At 42.0% G+C, this 20,240-nt stretch overlaps 1 protein-coding gene across 4 annotated transcripts in view; it reads right to left on the reverse strand.

The window, feature by feature from the left end:
• Nucleotides 1-17,533, reverse strand: part of tbc1d22a (TBC1 domain family, member 22a) — a 90,883-nt gene extending 73,350 nt beyond the window's left edge. For all 4 annotated transcript variants that reach the window (XM_018730123.1, XM_018730124.1, XM_018730121.1 and 1 more), the window contains exons 1-4: nucleotides 17,337-17,533; nucleotides 15,312-15,368; nucleotides 13,140-13,537; nucleotides 12,462-12,641 (exon numbers count right to left, since the gene is read on the reverse strand). In XM_018730123.1, coding sequence (XP_018585639.1) covers nucleotides 12,462-12,641; nucleotides 13,140-13,537; nucleotides 15,312-15,368; nucleotides 17,337-17,398 — 697 coding nt within the window. In that variant the 5' untranslated portion in view covers nucleotides 17,399-17,533. The remainder of the gene's footprint in view (nucleotides 1-12,461; nucleotides 12,642-13,139; nucleotides 13,538-15,311; nucleotides 15,369-17,336) is intronic.
• Between the last annotated feature and the right edge of the window lie 2,707 nt (nucleotides 17,534-20,240).

Below are 20,240 nucleotides of genomic sequence, written 5' to 3' on the forward strand. Positions count from 1 at the left end.
GACACAGGATCCCTGTAAATGTGTTGTGCTGAGACACATCTCTGTAACCATGTGTTCGGAGATTTGCGTTTACAGGATGGATGGCCAGGAAACAATAACTGCCACGCTGGCACAGAAGTCTAAGGCAGACAAATAATAAAGTGGGAAACAAACTGAGAACATAAACAGCAATACATTTGTGAACTCCTTTATTCCGAGAAACTGCTGTCCTCCGAAGAGCGCCAGCTCTCCTGTAAGCACTGTGCAAAGACAGCTAAGGACTCGGCACGGGTGGTATCAAAGGAGCGTGGCCCTCAGTTCAGGGAGACCAGAAAGGCATGGAGCTCAACCAGACTCCAGATATGATCAATAATGTTCAAACTGAAGCAAAACCAGGGACAAAGAAAATATTGATAACCCTGATTATCAGTGTCAACTGAGAGGACATACAAAGAGAGAGGGTGAAAGCAGCAAGAAATGGAGGGAAGAAATAATACTCAATTCATGTGTGGTTTCATCCATTATTTACCCAGAGAAAGCTCTTCTGCCTGGCTGGATTCATTAACATTCTCCACAATCTGCACTTAAATTCAACACAAACTCGCAGGAATCTCCACTGCGCCAAGCCAGACTCTATTGTCTCACTCATGCAAGCAGCGCAGGAGGGAGTCGCTTTGGGTGCAAACGATCTGGCTGCAGAATGAACCCCAGCGCCAAGCACTCGGCGCATAATTAAAACAGATGTGTTTTTAGGGCGGTGAAACGGAGACCTTTGCGCAGGGTCCCCTGGTGTGTGCCTCAGATAACCTCACAACAGATGGCAGCATGGGACTATTGGTTGAAAAGCCATAAAGGGTGACATATTAAAACCCAGAGAAGATTCATTTCACTATGACTTTTTTTTTTAAATCATTTTTGCTTTGCTCAAAATTGATATTTTAGATGAGCAATTCAGCACAAAAAAACCCATTCAAGAGTACAACAGTAGGTACCCTCCAGAGACTTGAACCAGCAACACTGAGGTTACAAATCAGCATTCCTGATAATCATGGTACATGCTGTCCCATTTCCTTATGTTCTAGTGTGTTGCTTGGCTGCCCTTACCCTACTTAGCAAAGTGAACACACTGTACACTTACATTTATTTATTTATTTACGTGACACTTTTCTCCAAAGCGACTTACAATGTGAAACTATGCTGATTCACCCATTTATGATGTGAGTCAGTACCCTCACTCACAGCATGAGGCGGGATTCAAGCCTGGGTCCTTGGAGTGCCAGGCAGCAGCTCTAACCACTGCACCACCAAATGCTATATAGAAAAGCAAGACTTCCTGGATGAGCTGCAGGTTACACATTGCAAAATGTAATCAGTATTAAAGACAGTGGATTAAAAACACATGCACACAGTGAGAAACCAATAGTAAGGACTGCTACACCCTCAACTCCATCCAGAGCTGTCAAAACATATGACTCCAATGGCGCTTTTAACCCACCAGTCCAGAGGGTGGCTCAAGTAGGAACCCACGTGGTGCAAGAACACGGGCCAGTCAGTCGTGACACATTTCACCAGAGAGTGAGAGGAAATGTACTCTCCCTTTGGAAACTTTTCCTCCCTGTTCAGAAACACATGCCACTATTCAAAATGCTTTACTCATAAAGTGAAGGCATATACCCACAATGCACTGCGGAAGTTTGAACATGTACAGCCGACAAGAAGGAAAGCTGAGTGAAGAAATCTCCCGTCATCTCAGCAACACCTAAGGGGGTAACTAAAAAAAACAACACAACAGGACTGTAACAAGATACACTTTAAACAGCACTAACACTATAAACGCGCAACGATGTACTTCTGTACTAGCGGAGCTCCTCGTGGTTTGAAGCAGGCTTTCAGCTTCTGTACCACAAAAAAGATACAGATCCAAGTAGGCTTTCTGCACTCACCCTTCACAAGCCCTCATTGGGAGTCTCTCGCAATCCTGTCAGGAAACGTTCGCTGCTGAGAACATAAGGCGTTGCTTTCCTCAGACCGTACCGCAAAGCACCTCACAGACATTACAGGGGCAATTAAAATGCAATGGGGGACGTAATTATCTTTGCTCTTTCGCTGTCTGCGAGTGCCACCAGTGAAATTATGGTGAGGGGTGGTGGCACAATCTCTAAAGATTACACCCACACATTTCCAATGAGAACAAAGACAGCAACTTATTAAGGCAGTCCTTTTTTTCCTCCTCCTGGCCTTGCGGCTCTTCCAACTGTCACGGAACACGTCACCCTGCAACTTCTACTGGTGGGGCACTGGGGGGGTAAGAGTCACTCCTCGTGAACAAGAGGAGGAGGGCAGGGGGACAAAGAGCGGGGAAAAAAATGAGGATAGGGGTCTGGCACGTCTGATGATCACGTTAATGAACGGTGTGCTTGGGGGCAAAACTTTACAGGGAAAGTGCTCAATTCATTAAACGGAAAGCCACACATGGGCCGCTCTCCTCAGCTCGCACCTACACACCCCTCATCTGCATTGTCAACTGCAGGAATTAGCCGATGAATCTTGCGCTCCGACGCTTAATTAAACTATCTGTTATGTTCCCTTGCGGTGCATTAATCACGCAGTCAGGAAAGCCGGATGTGAATTTACATTCCCTCTTCCGTCCTGAGAATGAACACCTTCAAAATGACCCCTCACCTGGCCGAACAGATGCTGTGGAAGTCTGGCATTCCACTGTACACGGGAGCAGTACGGTCAATGGCCCCCGTAGGAATGGGCCTGTACATCACAGGGTCGTGACCTCCCATCTGGCAGAACAAGGGGAAACACAAACAGCACACTAGTGCCAAATATAACACTGGGCCGCAGGGACAGTGACCAGTTCCCAGTGGACACCTCCGAGACAGAGGGCGTGGTCGTTCATCACTGTCCTCCCTCACACGCAGCTGTCAGCAGGCAGCCTGTCCTCATTCTCTCGCTGTTTGCACCAGGCTTATCCAAGTCCCTGGACCCTCTTCCAGTCTTGGTGAGACCTCCTGCTTCTGGATGGAGTTCTAAAAAGGCTGTGGCTCCAGAGCACCCATTGTATTGGTTTTGCTTAAAACAGACCTTAAGTCAAGAGTCAAGACTGTGCTGTCACACAAATACACAGAATGGTAGGCCACCACGTAGCTCAGGTAACTGGCTCAGAGTCAGCATCTGTCATGCAAAGTGGCAGCAAGGTGCCTGTCAAATGTGTCATTTGGAAGCACACAGACGATCCTCACCGTGTTGTGAAATGCACCACAGCAGCAGGTGCCTCTGCCTGCCGGGTTTATTCATAACCAGGTGGAAACGCCACAGAAAAAAAGAGAGCCTCTCGCTTGTTCACCCACCAAAGCACCTGGCAGGGTAGCGCAGAGGGCCCTCTGGGGCAGGATGACTCTGCTCTGCATCCATGGAAAGAAGGAGTTGGAAGATGGAGGAGGCAGAAAGCAGGTTGTGCTAAATGCCTCTCTGTCATCTCCCATGTTGAACCCAGAGACAGCCAGAGGATGAAATGTGGTGGGACACCTCAAGAACACAGTCTCCCGCATTCACTACTCCTGAGAAATAATTCCCCACACTTTTCCAGGAGAAATGTGGAGGACCACACACAACACCGGCCACTGGCAAATGTGTGATGAGAGAGAACTTACCCAATTCCCCAGAGTTTTTTATAAAAAAAATAAATTAAAAAAAAAAAAAAAAACTGGATAAAGCTGATTTAAAGTCTCATTATGAAAACAGAAGCCTACAACTGCAGCACCAAAGAAAAATATATTTTACAAAAATCTTTGTGTTCTTCCACCTGATATTCCAAAAAAAACTGCCTCTCTGAGGTTATTTTTATACAGTTAAACCAAATGAAGCAGTAGGAACATTAGTTCAGCAAGGTCCTGCAAGACTGGGCCTTTAGCCATACAAAAACTCACATCAATTGTGTAAAGAAAAACAAAATGCTTTCTGACCAGGGCATGTCCTCTGCAGCATGTTTGGACAGGCCATCAACATAAAAGAGTGAAATCATTTGACTTCAAATATACTTGTAAAGTAAAGCAATTAATGCTGGCATTAGTAATTAAGTCATTTTGTCTGAAATGTCAATGAATACAAATACCAAAAGGCAGCACAAATTCCACTGAAACTTATTTTCGCCATTCTCTAACAGAAACCTGTCTTCATTTTGATCTTCATCTTTGGGCTCCAGACAAATGTGAAAAGAAAAGCTCAGACTGAAATCAGCCACTCGAATGTCACCGAACACTACCAGACAAGTTTATTTCATGCACTGACAACCGGGAGGTGCTGAGACAAAAGCCAGCTGCATGAGCATCAGGACCATAGTACAGTGCTGTGAAAAAGTATTTACCCCCTTCCTGATTTTTTTTTTTTTTTTTGCATATCTGTCACAGTTAAATGATTGAAATCATCAAACAAATTTTAATATCACACAAAGACAACCCAAGTAAATACAAAATGCAGTTTTTAAATGATGATTTAATTTATTAAGGGGAAAAAAAAGCTGTCCAACCCTACCTGGCCCTATGTGGAAAAAGTAATCCCCCCCGCCCCCCTTTTGTTAAATCATGAATGAACTGTGATTAACCACATTTTTTTTGGAAAGCTGAGTTAAATTTCACTTGCCACACCCAGGCCTGATGACTGTCAGACCTGTTGAATCAAGAAATCACTTAAACAGAACCTGTCTGACAAAATGAAGCACATCTCAAAAAACAACACATCATGCCGTGATCTAAAGAAATTCGAGAACAGATGAGAAAGAAAGTAATTGACATGTATCAGTCTGGAAAGGGTTACAAAGCCATTTCCTAAGGCTTTGGGACTCCAGCAAACCACAGTGAGAGCCATTATCCACAAATGGAGAAAACTTGGAACAGTGGTGAACCTTCCCAGGAGTGGCCGGCCTACCAAAATTACTCCAAGAGCGCAACGACGACTCATCCAGGAGCTCATAAAAGAACCCAGAACAACATCTAAAGAACTGCAGGCCTCACTTGCCTCAGTTAAGGTCAGCGTTCATGATTCAACAATAAGAAAGAGACTGGGCAAAAATGGCATCAATGGGAGAGTTTCAAGGCGAAAGCCACTGCTGACCAAAAAGAACACAAAGGCTCGTCTCACATTCGCCAAAAAACATCTTGATTATCCCCAAGACTTTGGGCAAATATTCTGTGGACTGATGAGACAAAAATTGAACTTTTTAGAAGGTGTGCGTCCCGTTACATCTGGCGTAAAACTAACACAGCATTTCATAAAAAGAACATTGTACAAACAGTCAAACAGGGTGGTGGTAGTGTGATGGTCTGGGGCTGCTTTGCAGCTTCAGGACCTGGACGACTTGCCATAATTGATGGAACCATGAATTCTGCGCTCTACCAGAAAATCCTGAAGGAGAATGTCCGGCCATCAGTTCGTGACCTCAAGCTCAAGAGCATTGGGTTATGCAGCAGGACAATAATCTGAAACACACCAGCAAGTCCACCTCTAAATGGCTCAAAAAAAAACAAAATTAAGGTTTTGGAGTGGCCTAGTCAAAGTCCAGACTTAAATGCGATTGAGATGCTGTGGCATGACCTTAAACAGGCCGTTCATGCTCGAAAACCCTCCAGTGTGGCTGAATTAAAACAATTCTGCAAAGAAGAGTGGGCCAAAATTCCTCCACAGCGATGTGAAAGACTCATTGCCAGTTATCGCAAACGCTTGATTGCAGTTGTTGCCGCCAAGGGTAGCACAACCAGTTATTAGGTTTAGGGGCAATTACTTTTTCACATAGGACCAGGTAGGTTTGGACAGCTTTTTTCCCTTAATAAATGAAATCATCATTTAAAAACTGCATTTTGTATTTAGTTGGGTTATTTTTGTGTAATATTAAAATTTGTTTGATGATCTCAATCATTTAACTGTGACAAATATGCAAAAAAAATAAAAATCAGCAAGGGGGCAAATACTTTTTCACAGCACTGTACATCACAGTTGGGCATGTGAAAGCAAGTCACAGGTGGAAAGGAAGTCGACTCTGCAGCAGAAACACTGGTGCCCCCCTAAGAGAGGCACACATCTAGAGCTCAGTGTCATAACCGCAAGCGAATATGAACAGCACTGATTACTTTTTAATCAGGTCTGCATACGCATCTTGCATTGCTGTGTTTACTTACATGAGCAACTTTTGACTTACCTTAGTCCACTTTTGCAGAGCAAGAGGGGTGTTGGCTGACTGTATTGTCATCACCCAATAGTATATGAGGTGGACATCAAACTACTTTTCAATTTTCACCTTGAAGTGAAAACAGAGTGTTGAGTTCCAAATATGCTCAATGGCACCGGTAAATGGCACAAACTATTAAGAGTATTGAACAAAAAATGTCGACTTAATGGTGCTGAAAAAAAATGAGAATCCCTACCCCCAGTCTTTATTATAACATCAGGGACCTAAAGCAACTCCACCTCAGGTCTACCGGGGCATTAGAAAGATGAAAAATAAAATGAACACAGTAAGTAAAAGGGAAACTGACAGCTCGCAACTGAGCTGCTCTCTTGAGCATTCCAGAGTGTTGTGGGGAGGGTAGTGTTGATGCTAACAGGCCCTGTGTGTGCAGACACCTGTTAGTCGAGCACGTCTACGTACGGCACACAGGGAAACAGCTCACCGGCTGGCTGGAGACGTGCCAACTCTGAATGTTATTGAAATGTTATGTGGCAATGCCACCGAGTCACAAGGAAGACACAAGTAACACAAGAAAGACATGGTCAGTGGGGCCGAGTGCCTCAAGGTCTCGCTACAACCTAGAAAAACACATCCAATGTTTCCCAAAGTCTATTTGGCAAGCACACCGGCTTCTAAAACGGCCATTACCGTCTGAGGTCGAAACATCCTGCTGGCGAGCCAGAGCGAGGCCACCAGCCACTGAGAATATGTGGTTCCTGTCAGGGATTTTACGAGCGCCATAAAGAGATAAATGAAATTCTGCCTAAAGGAATCATTCATAAATATGCATTTTTTTTGCAACTATAAAGGTTGCCCCCTCATATATACATTTTTTTGTCTGGAACATAGCGGCATTTTAACAGCTGGAGCTCAGCCGCTCTTCATCCATGCTTAAGTTTAAGCTTGCTCTAAAGATTTGAAGAAAGCCAAACTTAGCTGATAATTTCCAAGATCAATGACAAAGACTGGAATCAATTCCACAGGTATTCCGAGCATACAGCTGTCATTTCTTTCATTAAAGATCGAGTTCTTGTCTACGCTCTGCAAAAGCTGCTTGTGTGTGTATGTGTGTTTGAGCATGCGCCTGGGTCCCTGTGATTCAAGTCATGTTGTACTCTATGTCAAATAAAGGACAAAGTGATGTGCAAGTAAGCTCATAAAGTAATGGAGTTCTAGTAAAAAGATACTTCCATGTATAACCTGAACAGAGAAATGAAATATAGAGCTGGTGGCTGAAGGGGCAACAATGGGATCCTGTCACCTCTGCGGGACACAGTAAAGGTTCCTTTAATTGATTGCAATGTAAATCCCTTCTCCTTCATTGCGAAACTGTGTTGTTTACCAGGTACACCCCATAAGAATGGGCTCTGACACAATCCTCAACATGTATGTATAACTTGCATTAAAAAAAATGTCATCTTACAGCCTCTGAGTCACACAATAAACCATTAGGATGTGGAGCCAAGGATGCTATTTATTTAGTTGTTTATAGCATAAAAATCGGGCCAGGGCTGCACAGTGGGCGATTCTGTGACAGGCCTGCTCACCCCTGCGACTCAAAGAGCCTTTATCCAGCAGATGCTGGGCTAAACACCCACCACCAAGCTGTGATTAATATATATGCATGAGGACCACTTTGCGAGAAATTGTTTCCCTCCACTGAAAAGGGGAACAGCCTATGTAAAGGGACTCCAATTTACGACAGGCTCTGCTGACCTTGAAAACAAGCTGAGAACGCATGGCAGCCTGGAAAACCACCATAGTTACCCACTTAGTTCTGCATGAGCACACCTAGATGCTTTCAGTGGTTTGGCCCATGGGCTTAAGTCTTTTCTGTATAAGTTGGTCCCATTTGTATTGCTTACCAGCCTCTAAGTCTGTCTTCATTTCAATCTTTTCATCTCTGCTTACTTAAACTGAGGACACGATTCAGTATGTAAAGACTGGCTGTCAGTAACAATGTAGATGGCTGATCTTCACAATCCCACAAAAGCAGTCAATCAATCAATATCTTCCTGAAAAGAGTATTGATAGAGTGGGGGAGAAGAGCTTATTGAAAGGCTAACTAGCACATCGTAATGGACAGCACTTCTAATTTTAGAGCGCGTGAAAATGAAGGCCAGAATGATTTGTGCTTCAATCAAATCCAGCTCCCAGTGGCACAACCAAAATATGCCTATATTTCTAATGAATTGTTCTGCAATGGAAAAGAGGTGGAAAGTTATGCATCTTGTTTAAAGACTTTATTCCCAAACTTCTTCTAATGAAGGTCAACGCTTTTCTTACTTTTTCAGCAAGTAACGCAGCTGTGCAAGTTGTTTTGAGACCCGTCTGCCAAAAAAATACAAGCTTGGTCAGGCCACTAACAGCAGCTCTCTCTGTGATTCTATGAAGAGCCCACCTAGTCCACTTGGTCCCACAACTGTAAAACAAGCAACCACTGGTGCAAGCACCCAGTCAAGATCAGAATCCAGATCCAAACCATTCCTAACACTATCCAAACATCAGACCCATCACAACAACTTCTAAAATTGCAAACTGACCTTTGGAATGTTCAGGTAGAAAATACTGGGAAAATACTGGGAATTTCTGACCTCACAGGCAACAGTATCTGAAATTGTAGACATGTAAAAACCAGCATCTTTAAACTCCAACATAGCTAAAGCTGCTTGAGGCTACTCAACCCTGTTCCAGTATACACTTCTAATTAATTTATTCTTCTGAGGTATCAACACCCAGTCCATGTCTCTTATCTTCTGAGAAACATGTCAGCTGAGTGGAAAGGACAATGTGCTTTTTGTTGCCTAGCAAAACAGCACTGCGACATAGAGCATTTGCATCATTTGTCTAAAAAAATTTAAAAAGACCCATTTTGTACATCTTTAAGGAGGAAAAACAGGAAGCAAACAGCATTAAGAGTATGACTGATCACTGCTGCTCAGGGGTTTCAACACTACAGGTCTGGAGGTCAGCCTCCTGACTTTATGTTCCCAGTTCACTTGGGCACCAATTCTCCCTTCTACTTGATTTATATCAGGACAAACTGTGACATTATCAGATGTTATCTTCAGTATGAGAGAGGCCCATGAAGTTAGACAGTCTTATTTGTTGCTATTTTCAGGAAACACTGAGTATATACAGACATAAGCACTACATATATACAGGCATTAATTGATTTCAACATGATAAACTACACTAAAATCCATCCACAGGATACAGGTTGCAATTAAATTAATTCTCCCTGCTTTTAAAACCAGTGAATAAATCCTGGGTCTCAGCCATGATGAGTACATAGTGACAGGCGTAAGTGCGGTCCAAGCCTGGAGCACAGAGGACAGCAGGGCAGGGACAGGAGCTGTGGGAGTGTCCTGGGGACCAGAAGCTCCACAGCATCGAGCACCAGGAAGACACTGAGAGAGAAGGGCCTTGTCACCTAGGTAACCACAAGGTAATTGCAAAGGAGAGGAGGAGCCGCACAATCTAAGCACTTTCCTTCTGTCCTCCTAAAAAAAGGACCAGGAAGTAAAACCTCATGACTCAAGCAGTGGGGAATCTGGACTTTGGAGAAAAGGTGCTTGCTAGAGCAGTTCAGCCTGCCTATGTGGAGAAGAAGGTTAAAGACCAGAGATGGAAATTCTTTTAAAAATAAAAAAAAAATAAAAAAATTTCCCAGCACAGAAGCAGTCAGGTGAGGTCCTTTGTCTCTTTGAAACAAACTGAGTTTGAAGCACGTCAAGGTCAACTGCTCTTTCCACTGTGATGACCTCTAAACACAGGCATGCCCTGCTGTCAGAGCAAGGCAGCTGAAGTGACAGAAATGTGCGCTCCCTGAGACATGCCACCCACTGCCCGTAAGCGGAGCTCAAACTTCAACCACAGCCATGGAGTCTCAAACTACCCTGTCATTCCTGGCATGTCCTGTACCTTGGAGACAAGGCTGGTCTTCCTTGGGCTGTCCCCATCACTCACACTCGCCATTCACACAGCTAGACATACACTGAGAAGGCATATATGCATACATTGCATAAAAGTGTGTCCAGCAAGGAATGCTGTTTTTCGACTTTGTTTTCCTTCATTTAAATAATCCAATAAAGGAAAAGACTCATACAGGGCTAACTACAACATTCATGCAAATCACTCATTCCATGTATGCTGTTAAAATCACTCCAGCTGCAAACACCACACACATACAACCACGCAGTTCAAATTACCCTACAAACATATCATGATACCAAACAATTAAACTATTATATTTAACATAGGGGACTTAATATAATTTGATGCATTTTAGTCAACTGGTCAGTGTTATCTAGTTCACAATCAAAACTGCTCAGTGGTGTCACAACTGCTCTAATCTTTTTTTAAGCATCCGTCTCTTTGACATGCTGCCTTGAAAAGTAGAAGTTGTGCAGTGTCTTTCAAACGTCCCCTAAGCTAAGAAACAGGCTAACTCCTTCAGCTGAAAACTATATGTCTTTACTAGACAGTTGTGAAAAATGTTGGGAGGTAACCAGTAAACAAGGCAGCCATCCATCATCCGACAAAAGAAAAAAATTAAAGTTGCTCCCAGCAGGAGAAGGCAGGAAAGAACAATCACACACTAGAGGGCAGTGTCTCACATTGCTGGGATGATGATAAAAACCATCGCGGCAAGAGGCGCTGATGTGCTCACTGTTTGACTCCCATCCTGTTGGAACTGTCGCACAGATTTAGTGTACATCTTGCAGAATAAAGAGAGAGATGCCAGTCATTCCGTCAATCCCCTCCGTGCCCCTCGCTCCGCCTTAATTATGTGCATGTAATTAAATTCATACTGTATCCTGCAGTCCCTGTCTGGCAAGCCAGTTTGCATGTTTACTAAAGCCCTGACAACTACATTCAGATGGACTCTAGTGGGCTCTGACTCTTTATATGGGTACATATGAAGCGGGTGCCAAAGCCCCTGGTACTGCGTTGACCCAGCAGCAGGTAACTCCATACAGTCAATCACCCCAAACAAACACATCTCAGCATGCGGACAACTGTCACCCCAAAACCCAACTCTGGATCCCAAATGCACCACTCAGCACACAACGACAGGAGACAGGACACACTCATGTAACATAGAGATGAATTCATCCTTACATAATCATGAGATAATGACGACCTAAAGGATGGACTATGGCATGGAGCACCCATACACACAGCATATGGCAGAAAATATGAGGTGTGAACAAAATAGTGAATTCTCATCATTCAGCACTGGCCTACTATATACAATGGAACAGCACCTCATACAAGTAAACATTTATTTAAAAAAAAAAAAGTTAGGTTCACTCAATTGCTGATACAGAATTTTTCCTCCATTCAGTATAATATTTAAAATAAATAAATAAATAAATAAAAAATCAGTAATCTCCTTGCAGCATTTTTTTGAGCTTCCACTGAGAAATCCCACCTAGGCACATGCTTAGATGACTAGACTACTTTGACAATTCTGTCAGTGACTAAATACACCAAACTTAAAAAGATGACAGTCTGCTACAGCACAGGTACTTAGACACCCACAGCAGAAATAATCTGCCTAAACAGAACGAGACAAGAAAACCCTTCAAAGATATTCCAACTAAAGAGCAAGAAGAAAGGTGTATGTGTATGGCATATTAAAAATTATGAGAGAAGCGCAAAGTCTCCCATACACAGCAACACACACTTTATAAATTAAACTCCTAAAAGTCTTTTTCTGTAAATGTCAAGTGAAAAAATGAAAACTTCCTCAGCCCTTCAAACTCCTCAAGGGGGAGTCACCATCAGTCATCATGTTCAGGAGCCATCTACAGTAGGATGAGGAAAATGGAGGGGAAACTCCAGAAAGCCAAGGCTATTTGATGTGGAAAATGTGCAAGATGTGCAAGTGTTTCTCTTTGCTAGAAGTGTCAGACAATGTCCATGTGACCAACCTTCCAGTAGTTTCACTACTAGACGTGTTGTACAGCAGTACTGAGGGTCTCTTTAGATATTTTCTCAACCTTTTCGTGTAACTCTAGGCCAAGCGTCTACAGCTTCAAACTGGTGACTGTGAGAGTGAGGTTGGTAGATGTGTGCAAGTGCAATGCCTTATGCTTGTAAACTACCAACACCTTTAAATATGCACAAATAGCCCTGTCAATGGGCCAGAGCTATTCCTTTGCTATCATTACATAATCAATGTTTTATCAGTGAATTATCCTGAGAAAACTGAAACTCTTGAATCCATCTCAGGCTACCTTACCGAGGTCAGTGTTGGGTCCAGCCAGAACCTGACGGAACTTGTCCAAGCGGGATGCCTCCCTCTCAGTCATGGCAGGGGTCCCAGACGTGTTCTGGTCTGCCATACGAGCCACCAATGGGATGACAGGCCGCTGAGGGAGGGAACGCTGGCGCTGGAGGGATGATTTCTCACTGGGCACCTCTGAAGGACGTGCCAAGAAAAAAAAGTTAGTTGGGGTTGATTAAGAGATCCAGCACCAGCAGTGTCCCTGCACCTCGGAAAAACCAAAAGCACATTTCAGAACCTGCACTCATCCCTGAGATGACAAAAAAGGAGCTCAGCTGTGTGTATTACCAGGAGCAATCTGAGCCCCTGTAACAAGAGACGTGCTGACAGCCATTATCTAATGAAGCAGCAAGGAGCTGCAGCCTTACTTGCCATCTCCTTATCAAAGAAGGGAATGTTCCAGAGAACAGGGGATAGAGCAGCCAGCAAACATAAAGAGTTGTATTTTCCGCAGACTGTGATTGCTGCATTTTGTCAACAGATGGAAATGCTGAATTCCATCAGTAATATGGGGATCCAGTTCTTTTGTAAGATCATTATAACATACAGTAACAGGCAACAGATATTTGCACAAATGCTAAGGAGAAATTGTTTAGAGCTATCTGTAACTATCTGGCAGGAGATTTGACTCACCCTTTGATAAGCCAATGTAAGCCTCGCTCAGTGATTTCACCATCCTGCTGTCTGGGCTGGGTTCTGAGTGGACCGATGCTGGGCTTGTCTCCTCCCCTTCCTCCTCATCCTCCTCAACCTGTTGCAAGTTCTCTTCGCTTTCATCCTCCTCCTCTCCTTCAACCCTTCTCTCCTGCTTCTGCTGCCGTTCCTGAAGTTTGCTGTGGTTCTCAATCACCTTGTTGGCTGTCTCCATGACAACTTCAATGTTGAGATTCCGCGCAGCCATGGCCAACAGCTCATCGTCATCATCGCCGACATCCCAAGCATCACTGGTGATGCTTTCAAACTCCTGGAAGGTGGTGGCCTTCTTGGGTTTCCCCGGCGTCATCTGAGCCTTGCTCCCACCTTTAACTAAACTGAACACAAAAAATAAACAGTTTACAAGCAGACAAGTAATGCAACTTCGGTCATGCACAACTAATAAAATATACTGGCTCTAGTGAAACATCATGACCACAAAAGTAGCGCAGCTGACAGATTTCCACATATTTCACTCAATATGTGGAGTTGGAGAAAACATCATTTTACCACACTGTTCCACAGCCTTGCTATTATTCAAAATCTGACAGGAAAAATTAACATTTTCATTCTGTTGAGTCACTGGGCAGTTCTTTTTCTCAGCTCCACCAACTCTTATTGGTCCAAAAAGACAAAGAGTGAAAAGCTAAAAAGCGGATCCAGCGACATGCTCATCAACAGGGATCTCCAGTGCTACTCTGTTAGGAAACCAGACAATGTTCAAAACTAACTCTACAAGTCTGAAAGATGAGCTAACTCAAAGAAGCCAACAGCCCACCAAATCAAAAATGTTATTTGAGTTTTACATCAGAATACGCATAAGAACAAATGCTTTGAAAACCAAGAAAAATGGGTTTATTCAAATCTATTTCAGTCAACATATTTCACAAATGGAAAATGTGAGGCAGCCAAACAAAAGCTAAATTAATTTTTCCCCCAGAAGCATCCTGTATGACTAAAACCTCAACATTCTCTCCAGAAATATCAAAGTCATAATGTAGCTAAGCAGAGGATTGAGTGATATGATGTACTTTACAAGTGAATAGTGTACATGCCTCTAATGGTAGATAGCTACCTGTGCATAACAGCAAGACCATTTGGACCTTAAGCTGAGAGACAAGGAGGACATGCAAAGAACCCTCATAGACAAAAAGTACACAGTACCAATACTGGATAAAAGTAAACTAAATTTCACACTGAGAAACACAGACTGCAGCTGTGTGAACAGTTTTGATTTAAGGACGATAGACACAATATGGACAATTAATTTTTTTATTATTGCTCTTGTTGTACTTATTCTTGCTTTTGAAAGAGTAGTCTTACCATCTTGCTCTTGTAAGAGCAAGATGGTAAGACTAATTTCAAACTATCTTACTAAGGTGCTTATACACTTTCCTCTGGAGGAACCTGCAAAGGTGGATTCACAAGGAATTGAAATGCTGATGTAAATCATAAACTGTTGCTGAAAGGCTTACAGTTCCAAAGAATAAATGTCGAGAACTTAACAGCAAAAAATGTCAATATGGTAGGTTTTATGGGTTTTGGGGGGACAAAGGTCTCTTCTATATAATAGCAACCTATTAAATAAATGACATTAAAGAGAGAATTGTCAGGTAGAAATAATCTAAAGAAAACGCAATTAAGCTTTTTAACCAAACAGCCTCACAGTACAGGAAGGTAGGAAACTGGAAAGAAATTACAAAGCTCCTTTTAAAAACTAATATTACCATAACAATCTGAAAGAAGAGGATATATCACAAAGCCAAACTGATTTCATAATTTCTCACATTAGGAGATGGGATACCTTGGAGTGAATTGCAATCTAAACTTCTAAGAAACTTTTCTTTATTATTTTACAAGAATGGTTCTTAAAGACATTGAAAAAAGCATTAAGAAAATAAAAAAATATATATGTAAGAACATATCCCACTCCATGGTTGATTTTAAATTTTGCACACATAGCAAACAAAGAAATATTACAGCCATGTTCTTTGCATTTTAAACTTTGAATTCATCCAACTTTTTATATTTTCAGCATGAGGTAGGAAAGACTACACTGACACTGCACCATCTCACAGAGCACCAGAGTCTCAGAATATCACCAAAACTTACTTTACATGCAGGAGGGGGTCAAAAGGTGGGTGCTGAGCACCGTACACATGCTGTATGCTGGAAAGGAGAGGAAGGAAAAAAAAAAATAAAATCAGTAACAATATGTTTTCTTTCCACAATAACATCACACACTGTTCACATACTGAGTGGTCAAAATGTCAGGCAAAAATGTGGAACACTCTACACAGTGGTCCCCGATTAACGATGGGTTTACATCGTTAACGATAAATTTTTATATAACTTGCTTAAATTATTATACAGGTATTCCCTGGTATACAGACTCTGAGTTTACAGATTTTCAGCGTAATGACCACAGAAAAGATATACCCCCGTTTGGAGTATGGACCGACTGCTCCCAGTATTGGCTATTTCTTTCTGGTGTTTCAGGAAGACTTTTCCCTGATGATGTAGAGGTTATGAGCCAATGAAGATTTTTTTCAACTTTAGGATGGTGAGCTGGCAATAGAAATTCAGTAGAAACCATAGTTTGAATTTAGATTTTTTCCCGGGTACACGATATGCGGTGTGACACTCTCTTGCGATGCTGGGCAGCGGCCCGCATCTCCCAGTGTGCCACACGGTTGTGTTTTGTGCATCCATAATGTCAGAGAAACGCCCATCTGTATCTACTGCTACTGGTGGAAGGAAGAAGAGGAGGGCAATTACTTTTGAGGAGAAACTCAAGATAACTGCCTAGCACGAAGGCAGCAAGCCCGTAATGGCCATCATATGTATGCTAGGCTATAATCTTTGGCAGGTTAGGTCTATCAAATGCATTTTCGACTTACGATATGGTCGGCTTACAATGACTTTCGTGGAACGTAACCCCATGGTAAGTCGGGGACCACCTGGATACTGGTTTATGCTGTGGTATGACAAATTGACTGTGCTCAAAAATTACAAACAGTAATTACAAATTACATGCCTGTATCCAAATCTCCCCTCCTGGTGATGTAATGTACTTTCTGCATTGTTCTCCAAGAAGTATGTCACTTTGGAGACAAGCATTTTCTAATCGAATAAATGTGAAGGTAAATGACATCTCATATGTTTACGTGTACTTACTGTACAGTTAAAAAAAAAAATCTGTCCTAATTTAGTGTTTGTTAATTTCCTTCTTGATTATGTTTAGTATCTTATCATCCCATTTACATTTATTCATTTAGGAGACGCTTTTGTCCAAAGCGACGTACAACTCAGTAAAAGAACGACTTATGCATTACATTAGAGAAAGAGACATAGTTGCAGATGTGTGACTCAAGTACCTAGTTTGTAACCTACCACTTGCGGCACTGAGGTTCATCAACATCCCAATGTTTTGATTACTACTGCTTAAGACTGACATTTTTAAGAGTTTGGAAGGAGTTTGTGGAAACAATTGGGCAAGTCCATAAAGTCTATTTTTCCCCCGCCAAAATAGCGAAAGGATCTCCCTGTTCACAGAGTCTTGGTGTACAGACTGTTTTCAGAAATGAAAAGGTGTGTATATAAGTCGGGGATACATGTGATTATCACTGATTGCATTTAACTACACTTAGGATAACGTTTCAGAATTTACTTCCTTCACCTCAATCAATCAGACACTTGAACAGACATGAATGCAAGGGGGGGGACCAAAACAGAAAATATTTATGTTATTTTAAGAACATTGATTGTTTCTAAGTTAACCAAGAGGTTTGCCCCCTTCATTTTTGTTTGAACTGGAAGTGTAACCGCATAAACTGTTTGGAAAAAAAGTATCTCGACACGGAATGACACACACTCACAGGTCAGGTTCTCAGTCAGTGGCAATACACACAACTCTCTGGGCTTCACGAGTACTCTCTCTCCCTGCATTGTTTGTGCTCTCTTTCTAACCACGACAGCAAATTCATAGGAACCGTTTTCTTTAAATTAAAAGAATAACGTAAGCACACAGTGAGCTCCTCAGATTCCAAGCTGTGCAACAACATTACCTAATACCTTTCATTCCTCAAGACACAGTAGCTACGTGAGAGCCGAGCTGGCTTAGCGCGTCACACATACCTTCCAGGAACCTTGGCGCTGTTTCTCTTCCAGAACTGTTTTTTGCTGCCGTCGTTTGACATGATCTTCTTTTCCTCGTACAGTAATATCACATTTATGACAAGACGACACTAGCTGAAAGGTGGTAAAAGTTCACAGCGTGTTTATTTACTCATAGCTTCTTCCTGAAACTCAGAAAGCCGCCATATTGGCACAGCCTTCGGCGAGTAAGATACTCTGTGATTCGACTGCTTTACGAGCCTCGACTGTCGCCGAATCAAAAGTCGCGTAGCTGGAACGTTTGCGCTGCGTTTCCGTGACAGAGCTTTGCGATGATTGGACGGTTCTACAAGCCGCAGATGTCGTCCAATCACAAGTAGCGAGCAACATACGTGCATGAACGTGACGACGTCAACCTTTCGCAAAAAACCACACTCTCTCGTACTAATGTCGCCCCACAATGACGTAATGATTACAACGTCATAAATACTCCCTAACTTGAAAATTTACATTCCGTAACTTTTTGTTTTATGCCAACACAAACAACTATACATAGTTACAACAATATTTAATAATATTATAAACAAACATGCATACAACTCTAAATTCGTTTTTCCCTTCTTTTTTCCTTATTTGTCAAGGTTTACAACAACATTCCAGACAAATTATAGAGTTGAAATAACTACATTGTGTCTGTCTTTCTTTCTCTCTGCATGGTGTAGTCTAAACATAATATTCCAAATCAATTTTCCATAGGGTAAATTAGATTTAGATTTAGACCGTTTGTGTTTATATTTACTGAAGATGATACACAATTTAAAAAAACAAAACAAAATTTGATTGTCTTTACAGTGACCCATAATTTGCACATGTCCATATAAGTATGTGTGTATACATATATAATTAATTTTCCATGTGATTTTTTTGTTGTACTTCATTTACATTATTTCACTGAGTAGTGATAAACTCAACTTATGGTTGAAATTGACCTTTATAGTCCATCCTGTGTTGTGATCTGTCTTGTTCAAAAGTTTAAAAGTGTATACACACATGAATACACATACACAAATGTATATATACATTTCAAACATCATCTGGTGACATTCTAGTGAGCATTTTTTTTTTCCTTACTATGGTGTCAAATGTAATTCTGTAGTTCTAATTACATTCCACAGCATTATAATTAGGCAAGGTTTTATTAGGAAAAAAACATGTTCCCACATTATACACTTTTTTTTCCATTCTATTCTTTTAAAATGTCTACTGATAACTATGCTTAGGTGTAGTGCGAAGTAATCTGAAGGTTGCTTTTCAAATCCCACTCTTAATTAAAGTACTTCCCCTGAGTTGCACCAGAATGCAATGGTGTATAAATAGGTAAATAATCCTGATGTTCATTATCTAACCCTGAAAGTTGCCTTGGGCAACGATGTCAGCCACATGAATAGCAATTCTATCAGTAATATTTCTGTGTCTCAATGGCACTATAATTGGTGAACAGCATACCTGCGCAAGAGAACCTAGATATTTCAGTCATATCAGTTATAACTGTGGGAGAAATTAGGTCTTGTCCTTTGAGACTACAGTAGAAATTCCTTAAGATGCATCCAGCAGGAATGAGTGATATCTTGCTTAAAGCAATATTTTCTCATTTCAGATAAAGATATGATCACAGAACTGAATGGAGAATAGCTAAGGAGCTCTGCATGAGTTCTTTGCCGCTAGCCATCGCCTGATCACAGTGGGAAAGGGAGGGGTCGAAGGACCAAAATGACGAGACAGAAAGACGAAATTAATCAAAGTTGATTTCAAAGATAACATCTGATGAGACTGGTTTAAAGACGACGGTGCAGTTCTAAAAGTGTTTGTAAGTATGTATGCTTGAGAGAACATATGTCTGGTACCATCTGCGACAGACTGAAATAGGAATTATTAATCTCTTTAATGGTACATCTTATCCAAACCAATTAGCTTGAGCCTGTGGTTACAAACACATTTCTTAATGTTCATCTTCTAGAAACAGTGAATTACACAAGTTCCATTTTGAATCGGAAGTGTTTGCTATTCTTCAAGCTGTGATGTCTTGGTCTGAGTTCTCAGCGTAGGATTTTTTCAGTGAGATTCAGCATGTGACAGTACTCATATAAATGTCAACTCTGTCACATTTTTTATGGGATTTGCAGTTGCGGATCTAAATCAGATGCCTGCATATTTGTTGGTATATCGTTATATATGTGTCGTTGTACCGGAAGCAGTACGTAGTGTTCTGGTTAGGGCTGTTGGCTTTTAATTTGAGGGTTGCAAGTTTGAATCCTGCTACTGTAGCGTTTACCTTAAATTCATACAGCAAGAATAACCCCCCCACACATCCCCACACACACACATTTTCAGAACCGCTTGTCCCATACGGGGTCACGGAGCCTACCCGGCAACACAGGGCGTAAGGCCAGAGGGGGAAGGGGACACACCCAGGACGGGACACCAGTCCGCCGCAAGACACCCCAAGCGGGACTCAAACCCCAGACCCACCGGAGAGGAGGACTGTGGTCCAACCCACTGCACCACCGCACCCCCTAGCAAGAATAACCTTTAGTATTAATTGGGAAATTGTTGTAAAGGTGATCATTAAACATTGTAAGTTGCTTGGAAAAAGACATCAAGTGAAGAAAGTTAAAACTGTTAATGTGTACCTTATCTTTTTGTTCCCAATCCATTGCACTGAGACACTGTGTGGTACAGTGGCAAGAAAGTACATGATTCTGTAGACAAAGCAGTGTCAGTCCCAAACACTGGTTTTCGGTGTATGTCTGAACCCGCTAACTGTTCACGGTTTTAGCCGAAGTGATCGTTAAAGGAATATATTCAGCAAAATGAGTCAAAACAACAAATGGGCCTATGTATGAAGCAGTTACACATAAAATGACT

This window comes from Scleropages formosus, chromosome 21 (genome assembly GCF_900964775.1).
Source record: "Scleropages formosus chromosome 21, fSclFor1.1, whole genome shotgun sequence".
NCBI lineage: Eukaryota > Metazoa > Chordata > Actinopteri > Osteoglossiformes > Osteoglossidae > Scleropages > Scleropages formosus.